This window comes from Chelonus insularis, unplaced genomic scaffold (assembly GCF_013357705.1).
Source record: "Chelonus insularis isolate UGA/USDA-ARS -01 unplaced genomic scaffold, ASM1335770v1 contig_124_pilon, whole genome shotgun sequence".
Classification (NCBI taxonomy): domain Eukaryota; kingdom Metazoa; phylum Arthropoda; class Insecta; order Hymenoptera; family Braconidae; genus Chelonus; species Chelonus insularis.
This window is the reverse complement of record NW_023276365.1, coordinates 482,547-498,890: the sequence shown is the minus strand read 5'-3', so window position 1 is coordinate 498,890 and position 16,344 is coordinate 482,547. Positions and strand designations below refer to the sequence as shown.

Sequence of the window (16,344 nt, the reverse complement as noted above, 5' to 3'; positions counted from 1 at the left end):
TATTGTATTATCTTAAATTAGATATTTATGCTAAATGCAGATAAGAAAATCCATAACATTGTAAAAGAATCCGACAATAACAAGATTTAGAAGACAGCAGCAAAGATATTAAAATATAAATATTTCTCTGAAAGAAGTTTTCAATATTTTATCGTCATCACGATTTAAATTAGCAAAACATATGATATTGTCTTCTGAGAATTATCCAAGATGCAACACGCTCTGTGATAAAACACATCCATTTATAGAGCTTGATGACTGATGAGAAAATTAGAAATGTGGGAGTATTTGAATTGTGCCTTGATATCGAAAAGCAGTGGTTAATGCATGGACACATGGAGCGATGTCTTGATACTGATCTTGCTACCAAAAAAGTATATGTCACAAAATGTGATCCTTCATCGTCTACTCAGAAATAGAGAATTGAGGAGATCAACATGAAAGCAATTAATGACCAGACGAAAAATTTGTAATTAAAAAATTATCAACTTTTCTACTAAATCAAATTTTTATTACTGAACTTTAATTGTTTTAGACTTCATTTCATCAAGTGTCTTCATGTTATTTTATAATTAGAGAATTCAATTAAAATCATATCGACTAGTCATCGATGATATAATTCATGTTTTTTCAATTGTTCATATACTGTCATATCAAAATGTAAATATTGTGATTTATATATACATTTTCAAATGTTATTGTGCCTTATATTCTTGAATTGAACAAATCTTTCTAATAAATAATAACTGCTACTTTTTTTACGTGTAGTGGTCACAATGTTAAACGCCATGAGCAAATTATGATGTTTACATCAACCTGTAGTTTTAATAATCTCATCATTTTTTACTTGGAAATTATTATCTTAATACTAAAATTATATATTTTTATAAAATAAGTGTAAAACTCAATTTTGGAGTTCGTTTTAATTGCCGCAATCGGTGACAAATGGCACGTGTTTGAACTGTTCTGAACTCTGGTTATACGTAAACAATTTTTTTCCTTCACAAGAATATAATACGCTACAAAGAGTAACTGCCAAGGTTGCGAATCGTATTTATTTGTGTATACATATGTATATTCAGATGTCCGATCATTCGAGCATGAGAAAAATAAAATTGAAGAAGTGTTGTTTACTTTATACCCCTACTCCCCCTACTCCAAGGCTTACCCGCCAAAACCTCCAGCAATAAAATGTATAACGATTTACTTATACTAATAGACTGCGTGACGACGTCCAATTAACAGGACGAACTTCTTTCGCGTCTCGCTAGTTTAGTCTCTAGTTCTCTTTACTTTATTTTACTCCGAAATTATTTACTTTTTCCTAGAACTTGAGATTACGTGTCTCTTTGTCTTTCACTTCTTCATTCAATATCAATCCGATGTTCAAGATTTCACATCAGTGATTACCAACCCTTTTCGGTTGGTTGCCCAATCCAACGATCTCTATTTTTTCAACATACTTCTTGCTACTTTGCAGTCAACTAGATCATCTTATTTATAAAAGAGGTAATCAATAATATAGTTTTCCAATTTTATTTCTTCTCAAAGATTAATGAGATTTTATTTTTATGTTTTTAATATTTTTTATGATTCTGACGTAACAAACGTTCTTTTTTTTTTTTTTTATTAATCAAATATTTAAAAAAAATTAGTAAAAATCATTAACAAAATGCGTTGATTTTTAAAATTTCAATCGTTTACTAAATTTTAAAGTTATAAAACGGTTATTTAAGTTATTTTAGTATGAATTGAATTTCAAAATTAAAACGCAGTTAGTTTTGTATTCATCAATAATAACTTATTCAATAACCATTTGAATACTCATAATAGATAATATCATGCCTTCAGTAAATTAGTTTTAATAAGAAAAACTTCACAGGTTTATCTTTACTATTATTTATTTTATTTGAGTCGATTTACATTCAATTAATGTATTATAAATCAACAGCTAGCTGGAGGTACAAAGATGAAACCAGACGAATTGATCCCTCTTGAACGGCGGGCTTTGGAAACAATGTCCGAGACATCTGAAGGCACTACAACAACAAGTGTCTCAGGTCATCATGGATTCGAAACACGTGAAGAACTCCTAGAGTTTGCAACTATGTTAGGAGTTACTAATGTTGATGATTTGCATCGTGAACGCTTCCGAGTTGATCGCCGTAAACTGGAACAGATGCTTTTGGGTAATTTTATATATTCTAAGGAGTATGTTCTTACGTAAATTTTTGGGTAAAAAATAGAACTTGAGTCTAAAAGAGTAACCCAACTTAAAAATACCTGAAAAACAGAAAAAATATTTTAATTTATTTTGTGAAATTTTTGTAGCAATTGGAAAATATTTATGAAAAATAATTTATGAGTAATTTTTAAATAGGAAACGATGACAATTTAGAACCTGCTGATACATTTTTTCATAAGGTATGCTGGTATTTTCTGTAATAATAACACATGTATGTGAAATGTGTTGTTTTCAAAATTATCGTTATTATGTTAATAACAAATCAAGAGAACTATTATTGTGATTTGCCATTTTTAATTTTTAAAAATCAAAAATTGTGTCATTGATCACCAATTAAACTTAGATAGTTTAAATAATTTAAATAAATAATCTACAATCAGATGGTAAATTAAATGCAATTACTGTAAATGTATATTCATATTGAAAGGAATGATTGCATGATTAAGTGAGAATAAGTAGTCCGTCCAGTTTACTTTAGATCAAGTATTGAAAAACAAGTTATTGAAATATTTATGTATCTCTTTAAATAATTAACCCATTAATTTGTATTATTCGGAGTAAATCAATTTTATTTATAATAATCATATAAACGGTTATCAGGTCAATGTGATAGTTGAACTAATGTTAATGTCGATCGTTAATAGTTAATCAATTTTTAAGTTGTGAGCTTTTCTAAGTAAATTTTTTCAATATTGAGAATTAACATGATCTGTTGAAAAAATCACAGAGAAAATTTTTCTACCAAAATGACGGTTATAATATGTAAATTATATATATTTAATTTTAAATTTAGTGGTAAGCTTTTTTTATATAGTTTATTTTACCACTATCCTTTTACTTTAAACTTTTTTACTCTTTTAATTGAATTTATATCTTATATAATCAAGTATAATATGACTTTATATATTGTAGAAACTATTTTTAGTCTTGTTATTTTACTAATACATTTAATTAAACAACAATAAATGTAAAAAAGTGTTATTATTTGTTTATCATCTATTGATTTATTATTTTTAGATAATGGATAAGACAAACACTCTCATAACGTGGCCATCGCGATTGAAAATTGGTGCCAAATCGAAAAAAGGTCAGTTGAATAGCAACATATTTTTCTAATTTGTAAATTTGCAGCAATAACTATTACTCCTTAAAAAATTATTTTATTGAAAGATTCTCAAAATATTTGAAATAATTATTTTAATCAATAGTTTAATTAAATGATACAAATAGAGATTCTACGCTCTTTTAAATTCCTTAAAATACATTTATTATGTTTAGATCCACACATCAAAGTGGTGGGTCGAATGGAAGATGTTCGATTAGCTAAAGAGAGAATTATGCAAGTATTGGACACACGGGTATGTTGAACAAAAATCAGAAGTGAATTATAAATATATAAAAATTCTTCGTTCTTATCAAGTAATACTTTTACTCATTTACGAAATTCTGGTAGCAGAGTATGCGAGTAACAATGAAGCTGGATGTAAGTTACACTGATCACTCACACATTATTGGAAAAGGTGGCTTAACAATAAAACGTGTGATGGAAGAAACAGGATGCCATATTCATTTCCCTGACAGTAATCGAAGCAATCATCAAGAAAAAAGTAATCAAGTGTCTATTGCTGGTGAATTAGAAGGAGTTGAAAAAGCTCGTGCTCGAGTTCGTGTAAGTTAAATCTCATACTTTATTATTTATTAATTATTAATTAATCAAAATAATAATGATTACTAAATTCTTTATTACTTCTTATAGAATCTTACGCCGTTGATTTTTTCATTTGAATTGCCAATAATGGGTTCAATACAAACAATCCCGGACTCAACATCACCTTACATCATCAAAATTCAAGAAAAGTACAATGTACAGGTCATGTTCCGTACTCGACCAAAATTGCATGCTACACTTGTGGTCGTTAAAGGATGTGAATGGGAAGTAGCTCAAGTAAAAGAAGCTACATCTTTTCTTATTCATCAAATGTGTAAAAATTTGGCGGTATGTTTTAATTTCAAACTATAGCATTTAGAACGAAATATTATTTAATTTATTATTTAATTTATTATTTAATTTATTATTAAATATTTTGTTATTATTCTAGAACCAAATTTCCGTACAAATGACTATGGAAATTTCGCCACAACATCATAGTATTGTACTTGGTAAACAAAATAGCAATTTGAAGCTTATTATGCAACGTACATCTACTCAGATTATTTTCCCTGATGCTGGTGACCCAAACATACCCAGCCTAAAAAAAAGTTGCGTATTGATAATAGGAGGAATTAATGACGTTTATCTCGCTCGTCAACAATTGATTGGATCACTTCCTCTCGTACTGATGTTTGATCTTCCCGAAAACTCTGTTCCGTCTTTCGATACTGATGGAATATCACAATTGATGCAAAATTTAGACGTTTTCATCAATATTCGTCACAAACCAAAACAGAGTAGTCTTTCGGTAATTATAAAAAGTGTTGAGAGAAATGCAAGTAAAATGTATGAAGCAAGAAGGCAGTTATTGAGTCTAAAAGAACCGAAAGTTCAAGCATCAATACCATCATCATACAACATTCCACATGCTAACAACGCCTTCTTGGGAAATTCACATTCAATGAATGGAAACTTAATGGGATTCTCAGATTCTCTAGCCAATGTACAATTAACAATCAATACTCAAACCCCATCACCGTACAGTCTATCACCATTATCATTGTCTCCAAACCCGATGAACTTTTCATCAAATTGGGCAATTCCTTCGCTCTTTTCTCCTATTATTAATCCTACTTCGTATCCCTTTAATCATCCGAATGTGCAACTCCTAGCTGCAACACGTCAAGCTATGCAAGCAAATTTACTTAACAGTCAACAACAACACCAACAAAATAATCACAAATTAAATAATCCATTCCATAACCATTTAGTTGATTATTTATCATACAGCAGTGCTTCTAGTACACTGTCAAGTCCTACTGATAGCCCTCGGAATGTTTCTCCAATTGGAACAGTTGAGCATGCTACAAGTATGGATATTTCAAGTGTATTATCAGATCTTTCATTATCTGATCGTCAGAGTGATAGTAATTCAGTAATGACTGAATTACCGAAACAACAACCAAAACAACACTCTCAAAACCATCTGTCTACATTTGATTATGAACAGAAGAAAATTTTAGCTGTGAAGGCCATGCAAAATAAACTTAAATCTTCTGAATATCGAGTTCCAACAACTACTTGGTCAGGATATGGATTCAGTCAGACAATGCCTGCAACTATTACTTCGTTAGATTCGACTGCCAATCAGACATGTAATTTACTTAATGAGCATTCATCGAACATTTGGGATGATCCGAAAACTCCTTTGGCATACACACCACCATTGAATTTCAATCTTGATACTGAAAAAGACGACCCACTTCCGTTAGGTATGACTTCTACTTACGTCGATCACACACCGAATTCACGACTTGAGAAAATTCTTTCTGGATCTCATACTGATTTAGCGAGTATGCTAGCTAGTGTTGGCCTTGAAAAATATATACGTAAGTGACATATTTATCTATTTAATGGTAATTAATATTTTATCAGTTAAAATAGTTCATTCATAAATAAAATTAATTAATATTTTTGTTTAGGCCTCTTAACATCTCATGAAGTTGATATGACTACATTCCGTTCACTAACTGAAAAAGATTTGAGTGAGATTGGAATTACTGCTTGGGGTGCCAGACGTAAAATTCTTCTACTTATTGCCGGTATGTTTAGTATGAAAATTATTTTTAATTATCTACTTTGTTTTTTGAGGTATTTAATTTATTAATCAATCATTTATTTTTTAATTTTAGAAATTAACAAACGAACTATGCCATTTTCTGGAAGTGCTGCACCGGGAGCTGAACGAAAGTCGTCTTTAACAAATTCGTCAAAATCCAATTTACCCAGTGCAAACATCGAAAATAAATGGTAGTTCTTACTATTTTCATAAATTAAAGAAAAAAAACAAGGAAGTGAAATTTTTATCGTAGTGGTATTTGTTAAATAATTAGTAAGTGGAAGGTTGTAACGTACTTAATGCATGTATTTATATTTTAAAAAATGATAAAATCAAAAAAAAAAAAAATTAATTAAATGAATGAAATTTTGTTAAACACGTGAATTATATATACTCAAAAATCATGCATGTATTTTCTATTTTTTTGTTTCTAATGTATTCGCTTCCTTGTTAATATTGTACCAAGTACAAAGAAAGAATAATTAAGTATATTTTGCCACAATAATATGGTATAAATAATAATAACATTTATACACAGCAGATCTTTCAATGCGCTTATGCTGGTAATTACGCGTATATGCATGATAAATAATTTATAGAATTTTTATTATATTCGAATTTATTAGAGGAATAATCCAATTATAATTATTGAAGAATTATATACAGTAAAGAAATTTCAAATTGTATACTGACTGGTATTTACGAAACCGTGTCGTATTTTTGTATCTGTGATACTTTCCCGAAATCAAAATGATTCTACATGGGAAAATAATTAGTAAATGAAATTTATTTAACCATCATAGTCACATTAAAAAATACACACCAATATTTCTTAAATTATATTATGAACATTTAATGTGCATCCTTCAATGAATTATTCTGGAAATAATTTATTTAATATTCTATAATAACATATCAATAAGAATAAACATTTGATTAATGTATTGTAGGCTGTGCAGTGTAGTAATTGAATATTGTAAACTATTCAATAGTATTATTATCGATCAATTAAATGAGCTTAGATATCATTTTCTCTTAAACCATAATAATGTGTGATTTGAGAAAAAAAGTAATCATCTTTTAATGTAAACTTTTGTAGAGTTAAAAATACCGACGAAATATGACAAAAATTTTAAGAAATCTTAAAAATAAATCTGCCAAGTCAAATTATGTGTGTATAAATAGATGTTGGAATTTTGTTAAAATTTATAATGAGACAATTACAATAAACAAATTACTTAAGCTGCACAAATATACTTAATATTAATTAAAAAATAGTTTGATATTTTCACTAATTTCCATAAATAAAATATTGTCATTTAAATTGAATTTAATCAATACTACTTTTTCTTTACTTTTATAAACAAAAAGATTTTATTAATAATAAAAACAATCAATAATATCAAATATACAATGTTTAAAGAATCTTTTTATACCTCATTACTTTAAAATTCAATTTTATATTTATGTATAACAATAATCAACAATAAGAGTATATACGTTAATAAAAATGTATAATATTGATCCTTCTTTAAGTAAATTACAGTATTTAATAATCTTTTTCTAATTAAACAGTATATACTTTTTTATTGGCACTGTGTAATTCTTGTCCACAAGCTAAGCATTTGAAGCTTTCAGTAGCAGTGAAGTGTGCTTCTAAGCAGTAATAGCAATAAATATGTTGACAGCCAGCATGGTATGGTAAAGTTGGAACTTCTTCACAATAAGGACATGTTGTGTCAAGCTTCATTAGAGGTTTTACTAGAGAGCTGTTGTTGTTATGTTTAGTTTTTCTCAGAGTTAAGTAACATTGTTTTAAAAAATGAAAATTTATCGCTGGTAATCCTGCTGAAAATAAATCCAAAAGTCCATGCCATAACAATTCTCTTGTCATATAAGAGTATCCAATAGTTCGTGCTTTATGATTAACTGTGTTTTGATGTGTAATACCCAAAGTTCGATCTACCAATGTTGGATACTTAGCTTGATTCAGAAAAAATAGCAAATTCACCAAATTTAATATTCTTAATGAATTTATTATTTTCTCAACGTATTTTTGAATATTTTTTTGTTCAGTGATTCTATTTTCATCAAGATATCTATCTTTTAAATATTTAGGAAAAATTGAAAATATTAAAAATAATGTTGCTTTTGTTCTAGATAAATGTAAGAAATTCAAGTCCAATAACTTTTGGCCAAATGTTGATTTGTTTTTACTCAAAGAAAATACTCCTATTGCAGTACGTAACACTGCATTTAATTCTGGATGAAATGATTGAATTACTTTTGGCATGAAGTACTGAAAAATCTCTGTTGTTCTTGATAATATAATTCTATCAATTTCATTGTCAAGTTGTAAGGCATCAAGTTGATTGATACGAGATACATATCCAATAGAACCCATTTTGGATTATTTACACTTACTGATTTATATGCAATTGGGATGAGAAAATAAGTCTGTTTTCAATATATTAATTGTTATTTGTTGACATTATTTTATGATATAAATATTACTTGTAAGTGTAAATCCTAGTGTTTATAAAATATCTTCTCAAGAACACTTCTCATTTTCACACTATCTTCAAATTTACTTCATCATGTTGCTTGAGATGTATTGAATAAAGAAGACACTTTGCATGTCACATTTAAACACACACATTTATTAAATAATGAACAACTAATGTACATTGTACCTGTATTTATTTAGTAATCAAAATATTTTTATTCTAATGCAACCTGTAGAACACAAAGTTATCGACATGGTTAAAAACATGGTTTTAGTAAACATCTGATAGGTGTCGCTATTAGGACTTTCTAAATTCCAGGACATAGAATAACCTCAAAATCATCTTTCTGCCAATCTCTCTTTTTGACAGAAAACTTACCAAAATGGTTAGTGAATGTCCTAATTCATAATCTGTTTATTGTTTATACATCTTTAAGATGATCATATTACTAAATTTCTATTCATTAATAGGCTAAAAAGCGCAACAACTTCGATTTTTTATTACAATGAGACTATTAATTAATTTATAATAATCCTTTAAGCGTTTTCATATTTTTTTAAGGTTATGACAATGGGATGTATTTATTAAATGTTTTTATTTATTTCAGGGTAAAGTCAAGTGTTCAGAATTGCGTACAAAAGATAAAAAAGAGTTGCTTAAGCAACTCGAAGAACTCAAAACTGAGTTAACTAATCTTCGAGTTGCTAAAGTTACTGGTGGAGCAGCTTCTAAGCTTTCTAAAATGTAAGTTAGTGATGGTCATTGTTTATATTTTTTATCCTAATCATCTTTCAGTTTTGGTTTTCAAATTGCATCGTTTTTTCGTAAATCATATGAATAATTAATGTTCCAGACGTGTTGTACGTAAAGCCATCGCTCGTGTATATATTATTATGCACCAAAAACAAAAAGAAAACTTGAGGCTTTTGTATAAAAACAAAAAATACAAGCCTTTAGATTTAAGGCCAAAAAAGACACGAGCTATCAGGAGGAGGTTGACGCCTTTCCAAGCAGGTCGTAAAACTCTAAAAGAAATTAGAAAATTATCTGCGTGGCCAATGAGGAAGTATGCTCTTAAAGCCTAACATATTTTATATACTTCAAATTAAAATAAATTATAAAAATGCAAAAAAGAAGTCTACTTGTTTTATTTTAAAGATAAGTAGTGATGTGACCTAAAAAGGTTTTAAACAATAAAATTGTATTCATACACAATATTGACACTCCATATTATGAAAATGGATTCAATTTTTAATAAATATATTAATATATGTTTTACTTTCATATTATAGAATTAAATCAGCTATAAGATTGTTATAGGCATAAACATCTTATTTATTTCATATTTTTTAAAAATATGATACATTATTCAGTTCGTGTAAATTATTGTAGTTTAAAACTTGAATATTAATGCTAATAATAAATATATTGTTGACGTTAATAGTTATTACTTTTTGGAAATCGAAAAGAGGAGAAATTACCAAATTTCGATTTTTTAATGTAGAAGTTTTTCCCGGTTACATTACAAATTTTTCTACTCTTTTAGAAGATAAGAATTTTTTCGATAATTCCAGGTATTTTATCTTCTGTCGACAATTTATGCAAGAAGTTCCTTTTGTTGTACAGAGGTCATTCTGCACTAAAGCCGAACACTGTAGTCGCCATGTTTGTTTTTAAAAAATTTCCTTGGTAACGTTTCGTCTAAATTAAAAAAATTATTTCAATTACTTAAATTATTCTCGCAATTTTATAGAGATTAAAGAAAAAAAAACATTTAAGCTCATGATTTTTTATATTCGAGTGCAATTTCATATAAACAGCTGAAACCGTCTAGTCTTTCAGTGACGTTTCCATGTTTTCAGTATTCAAGATGGCGATTGGGAGCAAAATGCGTTAAGAAGTGTTCTACTCATTATTTTAATTAACTCATTGATATAACACATATTTTTAATTTAAATAATTGTTTTTATATTTAGTTTTTATATTTAATCGCCTGATACTGTGATATCATAAATAATACAGCTATGAAGCGTGTTATTTTATTTAAGAATGGTACAGAAGTCAATGGCAAGGTACTTTTTCACTTGTACACTCATTTTTTTCATTCATTTATTCATTTTGAACTTTTATTACTACCGATTTGGATTTTTTTTTATTTATTCATGTTTTCAAAAGCTTATTTATATTGTTCCATTCAAAGTAATTGATAAAGTCTTTAATAGAAAATTTATCTCATTTTTATACGTTGCAGGTGTTAATGGTGACACATTCAATTGAAGAATTATTAAAAGCAGCTAGTACGAAGTTCAATATAACAGCAAAAAGAGTCTTTACTCCTCAAGGCGGGGAAGTAGATGACATTAAATTAATAAGGTATGGTCAAGGTTCAGCCCTTTTTTTTCATAATCAACCGAAATTATCTACTAAATTTAATTTGATAAAAAATAAAATGACTTATAGCATGAAATAAACTATAACATATTATGTTGATTGTACTTTTTAGTGATAAGGATTCTAAACCGAAATCATGCCTGAGTTCGGTATGACATACATTTCCTCTCATTTTCAATTATCCTAATAATTTGTCATAATGTTTATTCTAGGGATGACGATATTTTATATGTGTCATGTGGAGAGGAGTTCATTGCAAAAGATAATAATTTAATGAGAAAAAACGATGACTGGGTGACGCTTAACGTAGGTGGTAAACTATTCACTACTACTCGAAGCACATTAACCCATAAAGAACCGATGAGTATGTTAGCTAGGTAGAATAAAATTTATTCATGCTTTTTTTTACCAATTTTTTCCGAAAGATACTTCAAATATTTTTCTAATGATTTCATTTATTACTTACAGAATGTTTACTGAAAAAGATGACACAGATGAATTCCGAATATCACCTAGTAAGCAAGATAGTAATGGTGCTTTCCTGATAGACAGAAGTTCTTTATACTTTGAGCCACTTTTAAATTATCTTCGACATGGTCAACTCATCCTAGATGCTAATATCAGTGCAGCAGGTTGGTAATTTGTTATTGAATAATATAAAGTAAAATAAATATGAAAGTGAAGTATAACTAATATCTATCATTATTTGTTTAATCGTTTCATTTAAAAGTTTTCATTGCAATAATTTTAAATAATCGTAAAAAGGTCAATGATAGCTATTACTTACGCTCCATTTATTTTATCGAGTCTACTTGACCTCTTATTGCTTTCCATTTATATTCAATATTCTGAAAATCAATTTTTCTGTCTTGTAACTTGACTTAATGGATTAATTCCAGGAGTACTAGAAGAAGCTCGGTTTTACCGAATAGAAGGTGTTATTAGTACATTAGAAGAAATGGTAGCAGAAGAAGGAACAAAACGAAAAGGTACTGAGGCTTTAACTCGTCGAGATGTATTGAAAGCAATTATGTCTACTTCACCAACATCAGAATTACGGTTCCAAGGTGTAAATCTAGCTGGCGCTGATTTATCTCGTTTGGATTTACGAAATATCAATTTTAAAGTAAGTCTTTACGTTATCATTTTTCATTATTGCTACAGCTATTTTTTTATTTTCTTTTTTTAATATTTTCCGGGTACGAAGAGCGTTGCATAAGTTTTGAAGCGTAAATTTTAACATTATCCATTGCTGGGTGGGTGTAATTTTAAAATGTTTGAAAAAGTTGTTCATTTGTCCTTCTTTATTTTTGTCTTGTGATGTTGCAGAAAGTCAATTTAACTTTTCTAGTCATTTTAAAGTAAATAGCTTTATTTAAGATACATTAACGTGCCATCAAAGTTATGTTAAAATAGTAAATGCAATATATAAATATTTGAAAACTGTTTCGATAATTTAAAAATATTCAATAGCTACATGAATAGAGTTTATTACTTTTATTTAATATTACGTACGCATCGTATTTTTAAAATTCAAACAAATGATATAAATTTAAATTTTAACCCTCTATCTGCAAGTATCAATAAAACTTCAAGTGCACGTCATTCATTATTCAAGTTGATGTAAATTTTATGTCTTGAACTTCGCTTGCTTAATTCACCAACTTTAGCAGCAATTAAGTTGTATTTTCCGGCCATTCAAATTAAACATTCTTGGCAATGTTATATAATGAGCGTGAAACTTGCAGTATGCAAATCTACGTGGATGTAATTTGGTCGGTGCTAATCTGTCAGGATGTTGCTTGGAGCGAGCGGATTTGTCTTTTGCAAATCTCGAGAACGCTCAACTAGTGTGCGTGAAGATGCTGTGTGCTAATCTTGAAGCAGCAAATTTACATTCCTGTAATTTCGAGGATCCTAACGGTCTGTCAGCCAATATGGAAGGTGTCAACCTCAAGGGCGCTAATCTGGAAGGTAGCAACATGGCAGCTGTTAATCTGCGAGTTGCTACTTTAAAAAATGCTATTTTAAAGAACTGTGATCTTAGATGGGCTGTACTTGCTGGTGCAGATCTAGAGGTATGCTGTATTAAATCATCTGACGAATTAATTAACCCCTAACAGCTTATTCATTTTTTTCTATTATCTTTTACACTCGCGAACATTGTTTATATTGAACAAAAAAATTTTTTTTGCTCAACTTAGTTTTTAATTAATAATGGAAAAATTAATTTATTAATAAATTTTTCAGTCATGTGATTTATCTGGCTCCGATTTGCAAGAAGCAAATCTCCGTGGTGCCAACTGGAAAAATGCGGCCTTTGAGCTCATGCAAACCCCTTTGCACATGTCACAGACAGTGCGATGATAATTATTGTGATATCTATAGACTTTGAGGCAACGTTACTTCATTATTGCTTATATTTAATGGCCTGTAAATGGTTAATTACTACTAAAAGTGGAACTTATCAACTATTTATATTTGATAAGTATTAACCCGGATATTTATTCTGAAATGTATTACATTGGAATTAAAAAGCACACTGGAATATAAATTATTTATATAGTAAATTATATAATATAATGAATAATGTATTTTTATGATGGTATTAATAGTATACGTCAAAATGTATCGTTAATACCTGAAAAATTGTACAGTAAATTTGCAAGCATTTAGATTTTTATATGAGTTATTATATCTTAATATAATTACGATTTATTTATATCGATTATTAATATAATAAACTTTTCGTTTTGTTAATTTTTATTCAATTATTCTAGTACTTGTTCATTGAGTATTTTATATAGTTGATATTTTTTTCTCGAAAACTAGTTTCTTCTTATCGTAGCTAAAACATTTTCCCAAGCTCTCTATCGTTGTGGGGAACTACTTTATGGGATCCACTGAATAATTTATTGCCACGTAAGCCTGGAAAAAGTCTCTTCACTGCGTTTGTAGCTTTTTGCAAGACATTTCGTAGGATCAAGTGTAGTAAAGACTCACCATTGCTGATTGTTGAATACAATCGAGGCAGATAGTAAAGAAAAAAGTGTTTTCTAAGTAAACTTGAAAAAACCTCTTTGAATTCTATCTACCTATTTATATGAGTTTCTTTGTTATACGTTGATTGTTGTTCATATCGATAGATATTTTAGAGTAGATTTTCCACAAATGCAGTAACAAATGTGCGAAGGAATTAATCTATCCAAGCTTATCCTTCAGCTTATCTTTAAATAATACCGTACTTGGTTAACCTGCATGATGACAAAACTGTGTTGTAATGTAATGATTGCAATGTTGTGGTTGAATTTTGTACCTAAGGCGAAGCGTGTTGTGAGCAAACATATCGACATATTGCTTGTTGCATGGGTTGTATACAGTTGCGAACTTACAAGAGTTGTGATCAAATCCATACCAATAGAATGACACATAGCCCTAGGTAATATCTACCAACGTCAACCACATGTAAACGATGCTTGTTTGTTACAAAGACAATTATGCAGCAGATCAAGTACGTCAGTATAAAATTTTACTAGCAAACCTTAAGTTTCGTGTTTTATCATTTTTTCAGCTGCATTGAAGGTAGGATCTTTTTTATAAGGCAATATCGTTTAAGCGAGTTATACTTTATAGAAGACAGATATGTTATGGAAAGTCCCACGTAACATACGTATAAGTACTTAACATTTTTAGAGGATATAAATAGAGCTTTTAAAATGTCAAACTAAAGACTTGCTGCTGTTTAAAGAAAACAAGGAAGCAGAACATCCACTTGTTGCGAATTAGAATCAAGTAGTGTTTAGTAAGTTTATGGATTTATTAATTGAATTTATTAGGTAGGAAAGTAAATATAGAAAGTATAAAACAATAAAAAGCCTCTCTTTTAGTTTTATTATTTATCTTGTTTGCTTTTTTAACGAGTCATAAAAGTTGTTTTATGGGTAAATAGCAGTTTAAAAAGCTGTATATGAGAATTGGTGTGACACGTTTGTTGTATGCTGTGAGGCTAACTTTCGAGTAGTGCAATACAAGGACAAGGACACTGAACATAATCTTATCTCAGCAAAGTTTAGTAACTGGTGTATTGTACAGGGAGTTTGTAGGTTTGCTGAGAAATACAATTCCCTTAGCGACATTGGAATAGTCCACCGTCCACCAAAGCACTCCCAAGTAAACTTCAGTATACCTAAATCAAATGGACTACAAATCTGCTTATTCTCGTAGATAATTACAAATGGAATTGATTAGAATTGACAATAGATTTTAAGTACATTTATTAGTATCCATTTTCAGTAGTTTTCTATGTCAATACCAAGTGGTCTAGAATTTTAGCATGCTTTTGTGTTCATTTCAAACGTTGATTACTTCCTAATTAACTGTTTCGAAATCTTTGAAATTCACTTTATATAATGTGGATGTTTGTATGATATAAATTGGCTTTGTAACAAAATTTATAACTCAACAAGTAACCATGAACGACAATCAAAACTAAAACTGTTGTTTGTGAAAGTTCTTCAATTAAGTTTTTTTTAAATTAGAGAATATCAATAAAGTTTGGTCACATAATTGACGGAGTGAAAGACAAACTTGGAAACAAGTTTTTTAAAAAATATTGTTGAATATAAAGAAAACAATAATATAACTTATGGAAAAGTGGTAAATTAAAACTTTTATTACGAATTACATTGGTCATACAAAACTTGATCTTCAAATATTCAATTTAATACCAAGTGGCTACCAAACTTGGCTATACTTGAAATAAAGTTGAAGGTCTTATGACTTATTTATTTAATATTATTAAAGTAAAATTTACTGCTAATTCTAGCATAAATTAACTGGATCTTCAGTATAAATTTGATGTGGTTTTATTAAAGCTTTTAAGAACTTAAAATTTCATTTCAGTGTATTTTAGTGTAAACCAAGTGTAATTCAGGTGAAAATATAGTGTAGACGTGGTAGAATCAATATCCATCAGAATTACTCCAAAATACACTCAAAATCACCGTGGGATCTGGTGCATCAGTGTCGTTATTTCACATAGTTTTGACTGAGCTTTCTTCACAGATACTAAATATCTAAAAATGACTCTACTTTAATATTTTAAAACTTCAATCTTTAATTTCTCTAACATTTGATCATTATTATTCAATTAGATTATTCATTCGTAATAATTTTCTTGAGTGCAGATTTTATATTAAAAATTCAAATGAAATAGAAGCACACCTGTATAAAAAATGAACCTTTTTGAAGAAACCTTTATAGTACAATTGTAATTAACTTTCACACGCCTTCTCGTTACAAGTAATTGCGTTTGCCAACTTTTATTTCGTTGATTAAATGTTACCTCTGTATTTGCGCACAGCTGGTGTATCATGTCTATCTCATTGAGAAGAAGAAAAGAAGAAAATGTGAACCGGATATATGGTACACT

General features: G+C 28.8%; 4 protein-coding genes across 5 annotated transcripts; 3 read left to right on the top strand and 1 right to left on the bottom strand.

Annotated features, from left to right (window-relative positions):
• Positions 1 to 1,197: 1,197 nt before the first annotated feature.
• On the top strand, positions 1,198 to 6,852 carry BicC (protein bicaudal C). 2 transcript variants are annotated; one of them, XM_035083232.1, is made up of 10 exons: positions 1,198 to 1,509; positions 1,952 to 2,189; positions 2,381 to 2,424; positions 3,263 to 3,332; positions 3,524 to 3,603; positions 3,702 to 3,914; positions 4,002 to 4,241; positions 4,345 to 5,785; positions 5,879 to 5,998; positions 6,089 to 6,852. In XM_035083232.1, the coding sequence occupies exons 2-10, from the start codon at positions 1,970 to 1,972 to the stop codon at positions 6,208 to 6,210; spliced, it is 2,550 nt and encodes an 849-aa protein (XP_034939123.1). In that variant the 5' UTR covers positions 1,198 to 1,509; positions 1,952 to 1,969; the 3' UTR covers positions 6,211 to 6,852. The 2 variants fall into 2 exon arrangements, with proteins under 2 accessions (XP_034939123.1, XP_034939112.1); XM_035083221.1 differs by having other exon boundaries at positions 3,699 to 3,914.
• Positions 6,853 to 7,432: 580 nt separating this feature from the next.
• Positions 7,433 to 8,744, bottom strand: Pex2 (peroxin 2). The gene has a single exon (XM_035083258.1). It carries the CDS (start codon positions 8,417 to 8,419, stop codon positions 7,583 to 7,585), a length of 837 nt encoding a protein of 278 aa, XP_034939149.1. The 5' UTR covers positions 8,420 to 8,744; the 3' UTR covers positions 7,433 to 7,582.
• Positions 8,745 to 8,819: 75 nt separating this feature from the next.
• LOC118066880 (60S ribosomal protein L35-like) lies at positions 8,820 to 9,658 on the top strand. The gene is made up of 3 exons (XM_035083270.1): positions 8,820 to 8,907; positions 9,130 to 9,266; positions 9,376 to 9,658. The coding sequence occupies exons 1-3, from the start codon at positions 8,905 to 8,907 to the stop codon at positions 9,605 to 9,607; spliced, it is 372 nt and encodes a 123-aa protein (XP_034939161.1). The 5' UTR covers positions 8,820 to 8,904; the 3' UTR covers positions 9,608 to 9,658.
• A 536-nt stretch (positions 9,659 to 10,194) lies between these two features.
• LOC118066865 (BTB/POZ domain-containing protein KCTD9) lies at positions 10,195 to 13,578 on the top strand. Its single transcript, XM_035083246.1, has 7 exons — positions 10,195 to 10,594; positions 10,774 to 10,895; positions 11,126 to 11,290; positions 11,382 to 11,545; positions 11,813 to 12,039; positions 12,662 to 12,991; positions 13,164 to 13,578. Exons 1-7 carry the CDS (start codon positions 10,547 to 10,549, stop codon positions 13,278 to 13,280), a joined length of 1,173 nt encoding a protein of 390 aa, XP_034939137.1. The 5' UTR covers positions 10,195 to 10,546; the 3' UTR covers positions 13,281 to 13,578.
• Positions 13,579 to 16,344: the final 2,766 nt, after the last annotated feature.

Excerpts from the sequence above, each read along its gene's own strand:
- LOC118066880 (XM_035083270.1), top strand. Across the intron at positions 9,267-9,375 it reads GCTTCTAAGCTTTCTAAAAT|ACGTGTTGTACGTAAAGCCA; the intron begins GTAAGTTAGTGA and ends TTAATGTTCCAG.
- Pex2 (XM_035083258.1), bottom strand. The coding sequence starts at position 8,419 with ATGGGTTCTATTGGATATGTATCTCGTATCAATCAACTTGATGCCTTA.
- LOC118066865 (XM_035083246.1), top strand. The coding sequence starts at position 10,547 with ATGAAGCGTGTTATTTTATTTAAGAATGGTACAGAAGTCAATGGCAAG. Across the intron at positions 12,040-12,661 it reads TACGAAATATCAATTTTAAA|TATGCAAATCTACGTGGATG; the intron begins GTAAGTCTTTAC and ends TGAAACTTGCAG. Across the intron at positions 12,992-13,163 it reads TTGCTGGTGCAGATCTAGAG|TCATGTGATTTATCTGGCTC; the intron begins GTATGCTGTATT and ends TAAATTTTTCAG.
- BicC (XM_035083221.1), top strand. The coding sequence starts at position 1,970 with ATGAAACCAGACGAATTGATCCCTCTTGAACGGCGGGCTTTGGAAACA. Across the intron at positions 5,786-5,878 it reads TGGCCTTGAAAAATATATAC|GCCTCTTAACATCTCATGAA; the intron begins GTAAGTGACATA and ends ATTTTTGTTTAG. Across the intron at positions 5,999-6,088 it reads AATTCTTCTACTTATTGCCG|AAATTAACAAACGAACTATG; the intron begins GTATGTTTAGTA and ends TTTTAATTTTAG.